Source organism: Dermacentor silvarum, unplaced genomic scaffold (genome assembly GCF_013339745.2).
Source record: "Dermacentor silvarum isolate Dsil-2018 unplaced genomic scaffold, BIME_Dsil_1.4 Seq162, whole genome shotgun sequence".
NCBI lineage: Eukaryota > Metazoa > Arthropoda > Arachnida > Ixodida > Ixodidae > Dermacentor > Dermacentor silvarum.
Genome location: NW_023605786.1, coordinates 688 through 19,509, shown reverse-complemented (window position 1 = coordinate 19,509; position 18,822 = coordinate 688). Strand labels below are relative to the sequence as shown.

General features: G+C 46.9%; 1 protein-coding gene across 1 annotated transcript; it reads right to left on the bottom strand.

The window, feature by feature from the left end:
• Positions 1-342: 342 nt before the first annotated feature.
• Positions 343-18,584, bottom strand: LOC119434683 (cytosol aminopeptidase-like; the record flags this gene model as incomplete). Its single annotated transcript, XM_037701772.2, has 4 exons — positions 343-401; positions 8,029-8,187; positions 12,640-12,783; positions 18,473-18,584. Coding segments are annotated over 4 exons (431 nt in total), but the record flags the coding sequence as incomplete, so codon positions are not given.
• Between the last annotated feature and the right edge of the window lie 238 nt (positions 18,585-18,822).

Here is an 18,822-nt window from a genome sequence, read left to right as displayed (position 1 = left end):
GTACATGGTTTTCGGGATATTCTGGAATAACACTGAATGGAGTAAAGCTCCATCAAATTGACCACTGTTTGAGTAGTATGCTATGCCATGTCGGCATTCCCAGCTAATCAGAGTGCACAGCTTTCTTGTGAGCTCATCAGAACTAAGATGGCACTCATCAATATGGCAGAATTTCACAGTGTGAAGAAGTGGTCCAGAGTAGCGCTGTTGGTCTGGTCTGCTTTGCAGCGATTTTTTTTCCATGCTCTACTTCAGATCAAGCACAGAAGGAGGTACTCACCAACCATCTTAATGGGCAGCTTGAGCGCCGCCACAGCAGCAAAGGTGGCACAACGCAGGCAGCACGGTCTGTCGGCCTTCATCCGGTCCATGTTGGCTGATGGCTTCAGGAGATGCCGCCGCTGTCATCACACCACAAGAACAGAGAACGGAATAGCATTATTTATACCCTTAGGTGGTGTGCATACAACTATGCATGCTGAGATAGCACCTTATTATCACAATGGTTAATGAACACATGTTTAAAATGTATGAACATTTCTTGAGACATTCCTGATTGGACATATGCTGCAAGAGTGCATAGGAAGAGAGTGCCAAGACGTCTGAATGGACATTGACAGCTCTAGTATGTGGTCATGCCAGGGGTTTCCTGCTTGGTTGTACAGTCCAAACCTGGATATAACGAAATGGCAAATTCCCAAAAAACTCCTTATAAAGAGGATTTCGTTATATGCAGGTTCGGCATGAAAATCCCGAAAAAGAAAACGTTTACCGTATTACTCGAATCTAACTCGCCCTCGATTGTAACGTGCACCCGTTTTCCGTTTTCGTCCAAGCACTCATCCTTGCAATGTCACACTAGGCACTGGATGCATGGACGCGTGTCGTTTCACACAAGTGTGAGGCATCGAAACGAAGAGCGAGCGTCATGATGGCGTCGTAGCGTCGTATAGTGTTACAGTAGAACCCCGCTGTTACGTTCCCGGGTGAAGTGCTGCGTTTTCCAGCTGTTATATCATTTTTTGGCCGGTCCCGGCACAGCTCCCAGAAAACCCAATGCCTTTTTTTGGCTCATAGATGTTCCGTATAAAGTCCAAGGGCGATAACGCAGCTTCCGCGCGCCGTATGCTGTATGTGCAAGTGAAAACGTGCGAGGGGAGCCGACGACGGCATCTAATCTCTCGCGCGCAAGGAAGAAAAGCAGGGAGGAAGCGCGCCTTCTTCCATTGCGCTCGAGGCGCCGGCGAGGGGGGAGGGATAGCGGGCGGCGTTGTACTGTACTCTGGCATCAACTGCGTACTGCACGGCGGGTCGGGCGGGCCGTATCTTGAAAGTGATCTGTATTGGGGCAGGGTATAGGCAGTGTAGGTGCGTCGGCGGCTCGTAGCTTTGTGCGTGCTGTGTGTTCTCGGCGCTCAGTTTGCGTTGAAGCATAGACAACAGCACGAAGTAACACTTCGCTCGTCTTCTGCAGCGGCGCTTCCACACGCCGCCAGCGTTTGACAGCACTTGTCCGCGCTCATCGAGTTGTGACGTGTTCACAGCGTCTGCCAGCGCGTCGGCAACATCAAGTGGAAAAGAAGAGTGGCCGGCTTGGCGGGCTAGGCCATCTGCAGCAATCGGCAGGATCAGGTTTGAATGAAGGAGAGGGGGAAGGTCACGCCCGCGAGCGGCAAGATCGCCGAGTCGAGGGATGCAGGCCCGCCTCGCACACGTGCGCTCGCTTCGCCTTCCGTCGCAGCAGAGAAGGTGCTTCCGGTTGCTGCTCGCGCAAAAATGACAAAATTTGGGGCGAAATCTCGAGGTTGTCGGCGGGGGAAAATTCGTTATTTCGAGGGGGTCTCCCGTTGCCACTTCGTTACGTAGAGGTCTCAAATACATGTGCTTCTAGGAGTAACGGCGGGGAATAGAAAAACTTCGTTATATCCAGGAATTCGTAATATGGTGGTTCGTTATAAGCAGGTTTAACTGTATATGACAATAATGACTTACCTCATTCAAACTACTGAAAAAGTTGGGTGCTTTCCAAGTACAGTGCAAGTGAAACTGTCAATTTTGTATTTTAGATACAGTCAACAACAGATTTTACGGATGCACGATTTTTGTGACATGCCTGATAATTCGGACGCCTTTGCGGCACTGCCCCCTACCCCATAGAGCAAATGTACAAGGCCGTCTGAAATTTCGGACGCTGAAACCCTTCGCCGTCTGATTTTTCTGATACTTTTGCCGTAACCACAGGTCAAAAATGGCATTACATGAACCCACCACTGCCATCATATTTATTATCTCACAGCATTGAACTGTCGCTCTCGCATACTGATCTGCTGGCAGCTGTAGTTAATTTGTGCTGTTGTTAGGTCTAGTTGCTTCAACGAACGCTATCAAGCTTCCTGCTGTTCGGTTCTGTGTTTTTCATTTAAACGATTCGCCAGTCAGCTATGTCCCCGACTCTGCCTTTGCCATCCTCGCTGATGGCGTCGAAGCATAGAAAGCACGCCAAGGGTCTAATCCGTCGCATAATTCCTGTTCCCAAAAGTCAGCTTCGCCGCAATACAGCGGTGTTACGCGGTCAAGCATAAACAAGATATTGTGGGGAAGCATACCAAGAGTGCAAAGGCACCACTGTCACTGGACATAAATGTGTTCCTTAATTATACACATGCGCACTCGCCGTCTCCTGTTGAAGTATGAGCAACGAGGCGCCCGAAGTGTCGCATAATGTCGGTTCCCAAAAGTCGGCTTTGCAGCATTAGAGCTGTGTTACACAGTCAAGCATTTGCAATGTACAGTCGCCGACCGATTATTCGGACTTGTTGGAAATTCTGGACGTCATAAATGCACCGTCAGGGTTCCCATTGAGCTAATGCATTTTCGCGTCCGATTTTTCGGATAAATTAGGCTCCTAAGTTTGATTTTTCGGACTGAATCGCTCGTTCCGAGCCACGCTACCTGTTCTTGGAGGCTGCCATGTTGGATTTTCAGCTGGCTTACCCAGGCTTAGCTTCCAGTGGCCCGCTGTATAGCCTCCAAGATCGGGAGACGCACAAGAGCACGTGCCATTTTCCCATCTCGGAGGCCATACCCGCTCTTCCTTAGCTGACAAAACACGCTAGGGGACGGCACTTTTTTCTTTTATTTGGTCAGCACTATCGTCATAACCACTTTGCGAAATCCGTTTTTATAATTTTTTTTAAAGTTTGGTTGCTATTTTGCACGTGGTGTCCACGCCTCAGAGACTTGTGCGGCTTCGCATTTGCGTGATCGGCGTCACCTCCTGTGCCTTCGCGAGAGCCAAGTGGTGCAAAGCGTAGCTTCCGCGATCAGCTCCGGCAGCGCGCCGTTGCTGACCCATTACAGAGTTAGCAAGATCACACTTCTCCGCTGGGCTACGCGCCGAATGGGAATGAATGAATGAAATAAACTTTATTCAAGGTTCTGCCGAATGGGAAGGCCAGAGTGAATGACACGCTGCCGGAGCTGATCGTGGAGGTCACGTGCGAAGTAATGTGGCTCGTTTCTTCGATCTCAGTGGTGATCTCCGCTAGCGGAGATCACTAACGCGGTGACGCTCTTGTTGACTGTATGCGGAGACGTCAGTCTTGCGCAAATCCAAGCAAATCTGATCACCTCCAAACATAGTATGAGCCAGGGCATTATTAAAGATTTCTTTGTCACTCTAAGCCTAATAAATTTTCTTTTTTAGGGTGAACGAGTTTTTCAGACTCTTCGATTTTTCGGACTATTTTTCGGTCCGCACGAAGTACGGAAAATCAGTCGACGACTGTATTATGAAGAAGAAGCATACCAAGAGTGCAAAGGGGCCACTGTCAGGGGATATAAAATGTGTTCCTTAGTTATACACGAGCACACACGCCATCTACTGTCAGTGTACGAGCACCAATATGCCTAATGATTGTACTGGCAGGACTTCAAACTATTTCGGCAGAGGCTGTGGCGATTTAAGCCCTTGGGCAGAGATGGAAGTGACATTTTACTTCTTGGAGCAGATTTCAGAATAGAAAAAAGGCCACTTTGGAGCAGCCATAAGTGCTTTCGGAGCAGAAAAAATGCTACTTTGGAGCAGCTATTCATGTTTTTGGAGCAGATGGTAAAATATGCCATACAACTCCTGCAGTTAAAAGGATCACCGAAGCATCTCATAAATATGAATATTTATATGAAACATACAATAATCAATGCAAATCGCAAAAAACAAACAATTAAGAAGATGGATGGTTATCGAACGCACAGTAAAATGAGCTATATATTTAAAATAAAAGTACTTGTGGCAGAAATGAGATCAAATCGGTAAAGCTGAGCACCACATTATAAGAGTAACCAGAATCAGATCCAGTCGAATCTCGTTAATTCGAACACGCTTAATTCGAACTGCCGGTTTATTCGAACTGACGCTGTGGTCCCGTCAAAGTTATGTGTATTTCAATAAGCGAAAACGTTTGGTAATTCGAATGCAAAAGCATTTGCGACGGTTAATTCGAACATACCGCGGACCGACAATGCTCTCAGCAGCGCGCCAAATAACGCGTGACATCTCCGACCGGCATTGCTCCGACACCGCCATAGAGCAAAAGCTTAGGAGAGACCCCTTAAAGCAGCGGCGGAGGCCCAGTCCGGCCAACGAAACTGCCCACGCCGGCAAACGCTCGCTTCCCGACAACGACAGACAACCAAACTTCAGGGAGCACGTTAAGCTGGCACCAGGCCAGCTGGACCGGCGGTGCCGGCACCCACGCCGGCAAATGCTCGCTTCCCGATAATGGCAGAAAACGAAACTTCAGGGAGCGGGCTAATTTGCGCCAGCCGGCTGTACCGGCGGCGCCGGCATGGCAGCGGGTGCGCACAGAGACAATCGAAGGGGAGGGAGCTGCGAGAGAGCCGAGAGAGAAGGCGAGGGGAGCCACTGAAGTGGCGAAGCTACCAAGGTCAAATCCACTTCCCTGCCACCCTTCTCCCTCACCTTCGACGGTCCCCGCGCAGGCGTGCCCGTCGCCATCTGGCATCGTCTGCTCCCTGAAGTTTCGTTTGCTGCCGTTATTGGGAACTGAGCGTTGGCCGGCGTGGGCGATTGCGCACCGCGATATTTAACCACTCGCACTGTTCGTGCATTGTGCTATGGTGCTCGAATACTTCAAAAATATGTCCTTTCTTTATTTCAAACTTCTTTTAATTCAAACAAATTTCCGGGCCCCTTCGAGTTCGAATTATTGAGATTCGACTGTATAACCGTTGATAAAGCTGCATTTGGTAATCGGTATGAGATCGAAGGAATCACAGTCACTTTCTCATTTCACCAATATAGTCTGCATGCTAAGTTCAAAAATACAGATAAATGAGCTATATATATAAAATGCCAGTTCCTGTGGCTGAAATCATATCAAAGCCAATAAAGCTGAGCATCACAATGTGAAAGTAATCAGTCACATATCGCAGTTGCCACAGCAGCACTTTCTTAATCGGTATGAGATCGAATTTCGGAGCATGTTCGGAGCAGTTACTAACAAAAATAGCAGTTTGAAGAAGCCCGTAGCATCATTTCTCTTTTGAAGCAGTTTGGAGCAATTGGAGCAGCACTTCCATCACTGCCTTGAGGGCAATTAAGGGCATGCATTCATTTTTTTTGGACTGCAAGATTTTTCAGAGATTTTTGCAAACACTAGCGTGTTTAAAAATTGGACATTGGCTGTAAATTAGTTTTTTCACATCAGTTTTTTCACCTGCACTTCAATTCTTCCATTTTTTGTGGGGGTTATATATTAATGAAACTTGCCGAGTTCATGTATTTCGATAGGCTAATTTAAGATAAACATTCACTTCTCTTCCAGAGTAAATAACGCTTAGTGCTCGTAGCCGTCATCAGATGGCGCCCTCATATGAAAAACAAAAGTACAAAAAGATACAGATATCCATACTCAGAAAAAAAAAGTCGCAGTATTGCCAGAAAGGTGTAGCATTCTTGGCGATAGCAAATACAGTATAGAAAACTTATAACCTAACTGCTTATAGTGCAGGACCGGATATAATACGGTCTTTTCAGACTCCTGTTAATTTTCCCATAACGCTCTATGTATATGCGTATCACTTATAGTGCAGTTGCGGGACACGAAATACCAGTTACAGTGCGGCTGCCTGGAAGTTCGGCAGTCAACCTAGACGGCAAATGCTCCCCTCAAGCCACAAATACCGTATTTACTCGAATCTAACACGCACTTTTTTTCCGATAAAACAGGTCGAAAAATTGTGTGCGCGTTAGAATCGAGTGCGTTACCATATAGCCGTCGGCATTTCAAAATGGCCGCATCGCACGCGCATCGAGCCTAGCTACCGTAGCTTCCTCCATGTGCTGAAGTACACGTGCTTAGGCACTAGTCTACCGTCTGTCTTCACGTTCTCTGCGTCTGCTCTATCAGCATGAAGTACCGAGTTCATCATGATGCCGCATTTAAAGGGAAAGTGATCATGTGTGCAGAGACGGACAGAAATCGGGCTGCATCACGGGTGTTCGGAGAATCCGAAACTTGCGTTCAGGACTGGCGCACACAGAAGATTTTCACCAGCAAAGCAATGCGGAACGGTTTCAGTGGACCAAAGCAGGACGTAATGTGCGACGATCCACTTCGGCGATACTATCGCCTTGGCCCTAACTTGAAAGCAATCTGCGACAGGGAAAGTCCGCCGCGCGTCGTGTTTTCACCGCTTATAGGTCGCGTTGAAGCAAGAGGCGTAATAGCATGTAGGTCAATTCACTCGCCGCGCTTCGTCACTCGAGCGTTTTGACAGTTCATTCCCGCGGTGAACGAGCGAGATGTGTTCATGTTTGCTTGTGCGCGCGTGACACCGTGTTTTTTAATTTATTTAGTAAGCGAAATACTGAACCTAGAGCACGGTGACAGCGACGGCAGAAATGCGCCTGGAGTGTCCATTATCGCAATACAATAGTTGTTTTGGTTATAGTGCGGTACTGCTTATAACGCGGATCTTCGTGACTCCAGCAACTTATTTTATAAGCAGTCTACACTGTGTACAACTACATGAAGTAAGGTTCATAGTTTATCAGTGCCACACATGCTCAGGCAAAGGTCACTCTACGACCAAGAACACTTGCTGTCGCACGCGAGACCGCTTTGCATCATTCCTCGAAAACTTTGACATTACGCAACCGCCAATGCTGCAAGCGTGGGAACAAAATGTGTGTGAAGGCACCAAGCATCTCGGCTCCACATTTGCACTTGCCAAAGATTACATCCAAGATGAGGCGCGAGCACCGCATATGGACAGCCGTACGCAGCTACGGCAAGGGCAGAGGAGACAGGCACGCTAGGAGGAGAGGGCGGATAGGCAGCATCCACTGCCCTCCTCACCCCTCTAGCGCATACTTGATCACGTTACCGAGCGATTGCCCCTTCCACATTCCACTTGTGCTGAAGGAGCTCTTGTGTTTCTCCAAGTGCTTTGAGTGCTCCGGTCTGCTGCGCACCCCGTGACCACCACAAGTTTTGCGACAAATGCCGCAGCGCTGTTTCCCGCATACTGCATCCCAGCGTACGTGTTGTTGACAGAGTTTTTATCACTCAAACTTTTCCGGCGAAAGGACGCTCGCAAATAGCTTTTTTTTCGGCCGACTATTTATAGTTTTTAGCTACATTTACCAGCCATACAGACAAGTACATGCTTGAAATGGCCGAAAACTTAGTTAAATTGAAACTGTATGCCGGAATTACTTGGTGAAATCTCGAAAAAAAAAATACACGGTTTCCGATCGATCTAAGACTGAAATAAACATAGTTCGTTACATTGCAAATATCGTTAAATCGAGGTTCATTATATCGAGGTTTGACTGTAGTTGCCCGTGAAGCTTTTAAGCAATAAAACCTAAAATTTATTTATTTGTTTTTTTCTGTATTTCATTCACCCCCTCAGCCCATCAATGGTGAAGCGCACATGAGCATTTCGTGTGTGCCACAAGAAGAAAAATAAGGGTTTCAGAGACCCACAAACGAGTGTCACCTGTCAAAAGTTACTCCCTTGCCGACAAACACCAGCGGTCCTCCGGCCAGGTGTCCTGGCCCCTCGTAGTGCATCTCCAGAAACACGGGCGGCTCATCCGATCCCCTGGTGACACTCAGGAAGGAGCCCATCTTCTGTTCCTCAATCCACTTACGGTCCCTGTAAACATGTAGGTGGGCACAGGCATCATAAACAAAAAATTCACAAGACTCGGTTCAACAATGCAAAGAACAGAGTTTTGAAAATTGGCAGAAGCTGCACTGCAAAGCCCACCACCGTCCTGCAACTACAAGAAGAACGTACAGCCGCCAAACCAATTTTTCAGACATAGAGGGCACCGCAAGAAAAGTCCATATTAATTGGGTAGTGACAAACAAACTTCATGGCAAAAATTATTTTGTTCGTTTTAATAATGCCAGCAGTACAGAAACTTCATTTGTAATGTTTCCCTCGGTATTATGGTTTAGTGAAGTAATATACCAGCTTAATACTTCATGATGGTCAAGACCACAGAGGCACTTGTTTACCCATTCTGCGGCCGGGTCTCCTTCACATGTCGCAATGGTGTGAAGCGCAGGTGCTGTGACATTGAATGCGTGACATTGGCAGCTTAGGCTGCCTTGCTCGAATTTGGTTCCGAGCTTTTTGCCTACACACCAGCTTAAATTGTTGAGTATCCTTACTGAACATGCACGCAAAAGATGCCAGCTAAGCTAATCACCTGCTGATCTGCCGTCAAAAGCACCAATTTTCGTCCTGCTCACGAAAGATTTTAAAGCGACAATCGTAGCACACAATAAATTACTACAGTAGAGTCGAACTTATTTATGACGAATTCGATAGTTCCGCAAGAAGTGGTCATTGCATCAGTAGTTCATTATATGTGGACTCTCCTTTCAATATGCACAATAATTAACGAGACTGAAGTTGGCCGGAGCAGTTACGATTAAACACCACTTTGGTCCAAGAATCGTATCTTTACTATCTTAGTATTTGTTCCTGGCTCCTTCCCACACCTAGCTCAAAGTTTTCGTTAAAAACGTCATCTAAAGAACGAAATGCAGCATTGTAGCACTTTCAAAATGGAATCTGGCCAGTTCTGATCACCTGCCATTTCGAAACTACGAGCACAGTGGTCGCAATTTTTTTTTCTTCTAGAGCTACTTCTATATTTTGCTATCAGCGGGACACGAGTGGATTCTAAATGATGGCGAAGCATTCTAGTTGGCTAAAACTGCTGCAGCATGCCGGCATTTTGCAATCATCTTGCCGTCACAGCTGCAGCGTCAGCCGCGCGCATGACGAAAGCCACGAAGTTACATTTTCTATGTCGCTTCGGTTGAAAAAGTACGAAGTTCAAAAGGTAGAACGCCATCACGATGTATATCACCAACAAAGTAAACAAAGCATCGAGGAACCGTGATCTCTCGATAAGAGCGTAGCAACATCTGCCGCTATCGTGACCTCCAAGACTGCATGTGGCGCCGCATGGAGAACGGCGCAAAAACTAAAGCGCCACAGTCGTGGCCTCCATGATAGCACCAGCGCGGGCTATCGTGGAGGTCACGGCCACCGTTGTGCCTCACCCTGAAGCATGCTGACCAAGCATGCTCACCTTGAAGCATGGTTACCTGAGCATGGTTGAAAGCAAGCGACTTTCCTCGCAGCTTCCAAAATCTGCATGCAGTGCTCGCTCCTCTCGGCGGTCGTATTTTCGTCACTGTTGGACTGAAGCAGAGAGTGCGCTGCCCTGCTCCCACTTCAGTAGCGATTCCGTGCTTCGGAACTTCGCGTGCACCCTCCCTTTTACCACAACCGGTTTTGAAGTGGTCGTTGTAACAGCACGCCACTGTTGAAAACGTTCATTATGTCTGGGTGCAGTTTCAATAGGCCGGGTTAGAAAATCGTAAATGCAGTCAGATGTGGTCACTTCAACTGATAAATAGTTACATCTGGGATCGTTATAAGTGGGTTCGACTGTATTTACCCAATTCTACAGCGCACCTTGTTTTCTTTTTTTCAAGAAAATTCACGTGATAAGTACTTGGGCGGTGCAATCCGATACAATACCAAAGCCAGAACCGCATTTGCAACAGCCTACCATCAGAGCCAGCGTTGCCAGCGTCATTTTGTGATTGCCATCACAAGTTGGTGACCATGAATGGCTAAAGAACTAGTTCTGACATAGTATGATAACAATGACACACCACTTTCAGTCTGATTACGAAAGCACATACAAATGTTCACTTGTTTTACATTTCAAGCTAGCGGGAACAAATCACATCACTTGTCCTTAGCGTCCTGGAGAATTGCATACATCGCAGGATGAACTAGCAAGTGTTTATTTAGTCTGGCTGGGCCATCATCCCATTTGAGATTGTTGTGGAGTCATTTGATAAATGCAGAATATCAAATGCGCTATTGACCGTGTGGAGGACGACATGTAGTGGTCTTTTATATACAGTGATAAGTGTGCTGTCTGAAAGTGATGACGACAGATATTAAGCAAAAAAATTTTCATTCTGTGAAGCAAAAGTTCACTGGTTTCATGTTTTTTTTTTTTCTTATTGCCAGAATTGGAGGCATGCTACGTGTTCCTTGCTAAAAAATTGGGTGCGTGTTCTATTTCTACTTTGTTTAGGAGCTCAAAAGTAACTTCTTACGTTAGTTTTGTACAGTGATATCTCGAAATAACCAACTTCAGGGGATCGCAAAAGATTGCTTGTTATATACTGAAAGCCCCAAAATTAACCATTCCACCCATCAACCCATAAGTTCATCAGTTGTGACGTCACCATATGAGCTATCCACAAAACCATTGCTGTTAGCTCTGGCCCCACGCTGTTGCTATTTTCCATAGATTCCGCTGCCACACAAAACCGAAGCACGATACAGTAAGAGCGGTACGTGCAAAGGAGACACTTACACTGAGAAAACCATCAACAAATAGGAAGCTCCATGTCACCTCCAAAGTGCACTGTTTCTTTTTGCTTGTTTGTTTTTCACATTCCCTTGCCGTGGACACCACAACTGTCTTTCTCAAGGAGGACGCCGTCTTAAAAGTGTGACCATGTGGCATACCCGTGCTCACGGAGTTTACATTTCTCCGCGTGCATAGCTAGTAAGGCCGCAGAAAGAAGTGCGAAAGAAAGAAGAGGTATGTGCAAAAAGAAGGGTGAAAGAAGGAAGAGACGCACGCTCGTTGCTAGGCAGCACTTGTCTTGGCAGAGCATGCGCTTGCCAAGACAAGTGCATGCTTGCAGAGCATGCGCTTGCGATGCCTAATGTGTCATCGCCTCCACAATAGAAAAAAAAAAGTCCCCTCCTGTATTTTTCTCCTCGGGCACCGTCTCAGGTTTTCTAAACGCATGCACCGTGGCATCCACTTCCTGCATCTTGTCGTCTGTTAGTCTACTGATACGGCTGCCGTGAAGGATACCGTATAGACTCGTGTAAGGACGAGACCCCCAACTTGGCACGGCAAAATTCCGAAAAGAATTCCGTCAGAGAAGCAATCGCATTGCCCGATGCTGCACTCGTGCAATGGCGAATTTTCGTGGGCTTCATACTTCCATCTGCCGCTACTAAATAACGAGAGCTGCGAGTTGACCTCTGATGCAATGATGCATCCGGGGATCTGGGGTGTGCACAAGTCAAGGCCGCGCCGGCAACATTTTGGCCAAAAGGTTCAGTCTTGCGTCTCCTCGTCCTCTCTGCACCTCGTCAATATTGTGAAAAAAAAAAAAACACGGCCCTTACACGAGTACATACGGTACATGGGATTATAAGAATCCCCAAATATCTGAACATTAATTCATAGTAGTGAGGAGTTAACATGTCACGGATTCTGAAGTTTGTTGTACCGAAATATTTTTACATTGAAACTATAAGCAGTCAGCGGGGCATTTCCAAAAAGCTTGTTAATCTGAAAGGTTTGTTAATGTGGTGGTTGTAGTAACGAGGTTTCACTGTACTCTGAACCCATAAAAAGTGGGTGCGCATTCAATTCGAGGATATGTTAGAATCGGGGCCAAATACTGCCAAAGCGAATCAGCGGTGTGTTTTAGAGTTTTTTGTGCCTCTTATTTACTTCGACCTGCCGGATAATTCACCCAATTTTTATTGGTCCCGATAGGGTTGAAATAACAAAAGTCAAATGTATAGGGGACGACCTATGTTTGTGTTTACCTATACAGTGGAATCTCGTTACGATTCTGCATAATACATTTTACGGGATAATACGTTTTTTGTTCATTTGCCAGCGAGTGTCTCATAGGAGCAATGTATTTTGAATAATACGATTTTCGGATGATACATGTTATTTTCCGTTTCCCGTGAAGATTGTATTAAGATTCCACTGTACTATTTGAGTAAATGCGGTACATCCTTTCAGCCGCAGGTGATTTACAAGTAGCAATTAGTTTCTAAATATCCAGACAGATAGACAACTCCTTAGTGTGCTCATCTAGCAATCAATCGTCTTAATTTGTATTGCCACTTCACATAAGTTTCGTGGGCACTGCAACATGAACTTTCACCAAATCCCAAGTTTTTTTTTATCAGCTGCCACCGTCATATGGCACAGACAGATATGCAAGCAAAGACACGAACCTAGCGACGACCTTGACTCCCTTCTTTTCCAGAACCTCGGCAGCTTCCTTGGCAAAGCGTGTGGGTGTCATCATGTTCGCAGGCATCTCGGACAGGCGTCTCGCCAGGTTCTGCGCCGACGACTTTTCCACACCTCGGGTCCACCTAGCGCACACACAAAAGAAAAACACACACACACAATTTGCATCAAGCCATACTCTTGCACAGCTACATTAGTTTGTTGTTACTCACACAATTAATCTACATGCACAATGTATGCACATGCACAATGTTGGCACCACAAAACTTTGTGCAGGTCACCATGCACCATCGATCAAGCTTTAACATATGCAGTGCCAGGGCTTAAAGTCTCCCTTCAGTGGAGGGGGGGGGGGGAGAGGGCTTTATAGGGTGGTGACCAACATAACGCTAGGGCATGCACACTTATATATATATATATATTTATAGTAAAGAAATTAATTGCCATAAGTCATTAACCGAAAATTTAGAGAGAATTGCCCCGCACAAGACACTGCTGGTAATAAATCCCTTCCAGCGCTTGTTGAATGGGGGCCGCAGTGTTGCAGTTAACCTGCCAAGCCCCCCCTTCCCCCCCAAGCCGCCTTTCTGATTAAAAGCTATAACATTTAGTGAAGTGCATTCCCAAACTATTTCTGAAATGCATCCCCCCCCCCAAAAAAATATATTTGTCTACCTCAGTCCCATTAAAATTTCGCAATGCAAATTGAGACATGGTGTACAATAATTTTACTTAATTATGCCTAATTTCATAAGTACAGAAACATTTTGGGGGTAATTTAGAGAAATTGCACTTTGACGATTGGCCCTCATTTTATTTTTGCTGTATTACAACAAGAAGCACAACTTAGGGTAAGTCTGAAGTTCACATGTTCACTGTCATTTCATTATCTGATATTGGCAGTTAAATATTCGAATAAAAATTATGCAGTCCCAACACACACCTTGGAATCTATGTGAGCAAACCTTTCGTGAAGTGGTACTCAAATGCTATAAATTTCCCCGTTGCATTCCTGAGTACTACAGGCGTGCGCGCGTGTACTTTCACGCACCCTTGCTACGCAATGTTACACATGTGGCGATCATCTTAAAGAGCTGGTTGGTGCTGGCGCGATAGAAGTATACGTGCATTTAATTATGGCCTAATGGTTAGAGCATCGAGCTGCTGTGCTCGGGTACCAAGGTTCAAATCCACCATTGGGCGCGTAATTCAAATTGTTTCTTGAGTGTGAGCTATGCGCCAAGACTGCAGCAGTACGGTGCAGCCCCAGCCAGGACAGTTTGGTAGGACTCGCAACAAAGGCTCCGCTTTAAAAGTCCTTTGTCATGCAACAAACACATAGGAAGGCTAAAATGGCCCTGAATTTGAGAAAATGGCACTTATGCCATATGTTCAGCCCAAATGGCACGTTGTTGTGGGTCATCTACAAATGGTAATAGAGTTCATTAGACAGCAGGACCTGTTAAGGGAGTTCAGTTGAAGAATGTCTTTATGTAAGAAAAAAAAATATTTACGGAATAAAGTTGGCTCAGTGCTGCACCTACTAGCCATTAACCTGCAGTACATCTTCAATGCAATGCATGCCTTAATCTGGAATGCAATTGATATGCTGACAGCTTTATTTCCTATATGAAAGCACTCTAGAGTGCTGGGCAAGTGGATTTCACATCACTGCCAAAGAGTTATTCCTACTGCATTTTCGGACAAAGCGTTGCACACTTGGAGTAGAAATTTGTGTATACGGGCATTTTCTCAAGAGAATGCACCCTTCCCGAAGGTGCACTAGCAGCTTACTTTATCATGGCAGATTTGGTTTATGCCGCATAGCTGGCCTAAATGTAGAAGACACGTTAGAACAATAAGGTTTTAATAGTGTAACAAAATGCACCAGCGGCAAGCTTAAATTTGGCCTGGATCAGCAGCTTCTTTGAGTGGGTCATTTTGGCGAGAAGTTTTGACGTGCCCACTTGGTACAAATCACTGCAGCACAACACACCAACACATGTCGAGCTGGTGGGGCCCGAGCAAGCCGATACGCACATTGTCATTTTCCTATAGTGCAGGGTTTTAGGCAGGCGGCGGCAAATCAAAACAAAATTGAATTGATGGGCAACGCCGGAATACGGTGCCTAATATGCCACTAGAGCGCAACATCACACTGACTTCATGCCACCTGAAGCAGGCAACGGCAACAGGCTTGGGTTATCGCCTATTAAAAGCATGCAGCACGCTTCCAACAACATTATGACTCAAGTGCTATGAAACAGATTGGTGAAGATGCTTATCGCAATAAGGTTGGTGGCAATAGCTGTGAATGCGGCAAGCAAGAAACCAGGAGGAGATTTGCTGGTACTGGAATAGAAAACAGAGTGCGCGCCGGCATTTTCCTGTGAAAAGGGCCAGGGAGTATTGTGGGAAAGCTGCTACGAGGGGCGGCTACTGATCGCGATAGGAGGTGCCTTGTGCCTTTTCTTGTTCACATGGGATCTAGCAGCTGGAAAACATATCATACGTTCGCAGTTTGGCACTGTACTGAACGTTGGTGTCGAAAGATCGTGTTTTTCAGGAACATGTGAACAGTAAAAAAGAAGTGCACAGTAGGCTCTCGATAATTCAAACTCGAGGGGACCCCCGGATTTTGTTTGAATTATCAGAAGTTCTCATAAATATGACTCGGGGCAACATACCAACTTGGGTCGTAATGAAACATTCCCATATATTCAATAATACAGTCGAACCCCTTTATAATGAACTCAATAGTTGCGCAAAAAGTGGTCGTAGCGCACGTAAGCTGGCGTCAACAGTCACAATTTGGCAGCACTGTGGTCCAAAAACCAGATTTTCAGTGTAATCTATGTCCCGATGCGCTCCCGCACCTAGCTGCAAACTTCCGTTCGAAACGCCCATCTAATGAACGAAGTGCGGCGTCATGTAGCTCTTCCAAAACGGCACCTGGTTCCGATCACCTGTCATTTCGAAACTGCAAGCACAGCCGCCATTTTTTTATTCAAGCTTATGATAGATTTTACCACCAGTGGGACCTGATTGTATTCTGCAAACGAGAGCGAAGCGTTCTAGTTGGCCTGAAGCGTAAACTTCGGAAAATACTGCAGCATGCCGCTATTCCGCGAAGGTATAGGACATCATGGTCTCGGCATTACGACTGCAAGTCCACACAAGAGCCGCATAATTACGTTATCTATGTCGCTTCGGGCGAAAAAAAAAAATACGATGTTCGAAAGGTAAAGCGTCACAGCGAACCATTATCAGCAATCGGCAACGCCTAAACGAAGCGTCCCCGAATCGTGATCGCCTCAAAGCGCCACAGTAACCACCGACCCTTTGCAACATAGCGTGGCGGCAGTGCATGGTGCAGCATTTTTTTCGACTCAGGCCGCATTGACAGGAACGCTTGAGCGGCCGTTGTTCCCATAATGGAAAGATGGGTCGTCATTCCAAATCATTCAAACAGGCGTAATGCACATGGTGCTGCATAGATAACTGCACAAAAAACGAGTGGCGCCGCCGTGGCATACGATAACGCACCGAATTACTCGTTCAACTCAAGAAAGTAAGCTTTGTTCACGTGAACTTAGCATCTGAAATGCCGCCCGAAATTTTGCTAGCTGAATTGAACATCGTACCACGTGGTCGATGCGTATGCCGAATTCCTCTCCCTTGCACTACTTTAGTGTTTGTCGAGTGCGTTGAGTGTACGCAGCGTGAGCAGAGTTACCCCTGGTTTGCTGTCACCTTTACATCGTCAGCGCTCCTGCCCCGGACTACAATCGAGCTACCCCAGGCGATGCAGATGCATGTGGCCAGTTCGGCGCAGCGATTTCGGCGGCTGGGAAAAGAGTCGGCAGTCACCAACGGCTACAGCGGCTCTCGCAGGCAAGGGCGCGTTGGCGCGAGCGACGCTTGCTCGTGCCGACTTCTGCGTTGCCGTTTCCGGAGTCCTGGGCTGGAGTCGTGCCATCGAATCTGCAGACATGGTGCTGTGACCAACGGACGCCAGCGGTGAACCCCAGAGACAATGTCGGCTCGCATGTTGTAGATAACGTGTGGACATTTCCTCGGCGCGGCCACTGTCGCATGTACTAGCTTTTGTTCGCAATGCGCGCGTTGATAGACCGTGTGACTTGTTTCGCCGGAGTATGTGTAGAAATTTAAGGTTAAGGGGATGTGGGGATGCGCGACTCTCACGCGTCTCTTGTAATCCGGCTTCACCGCGTGGCTAAGCACTGGTGGCGGTCGTGGTGGTTGCGGCGCATTGCGAGAGATGGCGCAAGTGTTGTGATGCTAACGCTACCGAATGGCGGGGTGACTTGGGAGCGAAAGGTCGAAGACGCTTCCTCTTCGGCTTGGGATCGGCGACCAACACGCACGAACGCTTCGCGTGTGCGCCGGCCCGCTTCGCGGGACCGTCTCGCGAGGCTAAGGGCAGGACACCGGTGTGGAAGAACACGGATCGTTCGAACGTGCCACCATTCGCGTGACCGTACACGTGAGTGACTGGGCGATGGTGTCACAGCGTGGGGCGAACGTATTCGCTCGCTATCGGGTCGCAGTGAGTCAGACTTCCTTGATTTGTCGCGCGCCCATGTGACTGTTCTATGCATAGTGGTTCGGCTGGCGTGTGTTGGTGTATGGGGGGTGCAATAAGTGCCCTTTTGTTTGTTTTCACTGCTGTGTTGCCGTTCCTTTGTCCCTTCCTTTGCTCTTTTAACTGACTGTGAGACTCGCGTAACGCCTTTGCTTGCTGTGAAGCTTAAGAAATCCAGGCTGACTGACTTCTGGAAATAGACTTTGTCATAAAGACGCAGTGAAATTGTGATAATTCAAACCACTTCATTGCGACGGTGCATGTGCCAAAAAATGAGTGTTTCGCGATTGGCCGAGCACATGTTTGGGTTAGGCGTCAGCCGCAATGTATGAAAAATGCTGTAACAGTGGCGCGAAATGCATTCTCTCGTGAAGTTGACACTTTATCGACTGCCTTCGGTACGTCTCAACCTTGGCCCCCACGCCATTGCGAAGATTTCCCAGACAATGGTTCCGGTTTCGTTCGCGGCTTTGCCGTTTGGCACCAATTTCGCGTCAACAAAGTTCCGCCACAACGAAATTTTTCGCGTGCCCCGTAAATTTCGTTGTAGCGGGACTCAACTGTATCAGAGTTTGAATTATTGTGAGTCTACTACCTGTACTGGGTAATTTCTTGTGCTCTCAATTGCTAACGTTGGTGCGGGAAATCTTCCATAACGGGATCGTATGAATGAGGTTCTACTATAGTTGACCGACTGCATTTAACATTCCATAGCAACACACGGCTGACTGATTCCGAAATTTGAATGCCACAAAGCAACAGTGGCCTTATTATGGGCGTAATAGCAGAAGGCTCTGAATTAATTATGACCCTCTAGTGTACTTTATAATTATAACACAAGCCTTTCTGCATTTCAAAATAAGACCCCAAGCTCAATGTAACGTTGATAGCATAGTCAGGAATTGAATCTGCAACATCAGTCCCAGCAGCAGGATGCTGTGTCATTTAGCCACCATGCCACCTAACAGTGCAGAGGCATGAGACACACGGTAGTGAAGGGTTCTGCATTCACTTTGGCCACCTGAGATGCTCTTCAACCTGCACCCAGAGCCCACGAGTGCTTTTGCACGTACTTAACTCCCAGTGGAATGCAGCCACCAAAGCTGGGAACCAACATCCATGAATCTGCGTGGGCTGAACAGCACAGTGCAAGAGTCACCGAGCCGTACGTAGCAGGTGTGAAGGGTAATCAACTGAGCACTGCTTACTTGTCCAGCTCCTGGTTGCCAAGGAGTGAGACTGTCACCGGGGGCTTGCGTGATTCTTTTTTCTTGAGCTCCTCGAACACGTGCAGTGCCAGCGTGCAGCCCTCCGCAGCAGCTGGCAGAGAAGGAATACAGTGCAAGGAGTCATAAGAAGCAGTTTTTATAGCATTATGGATTATACACGGTGGCGGGTTCAGTGGTGGTCCAGCCAGTTTAAGAATTGGAGCAATTTTTGGAGCAGGAAAAAAGCTGTTTAGTATCAATTTAGGAGCAGCTACATTAGCATTTTGTAGCAGTTCTGAAGCACGAAATTTTGCGTTTTGGATCAGTTGGAGCTGGAGAAAAGCAAGTGC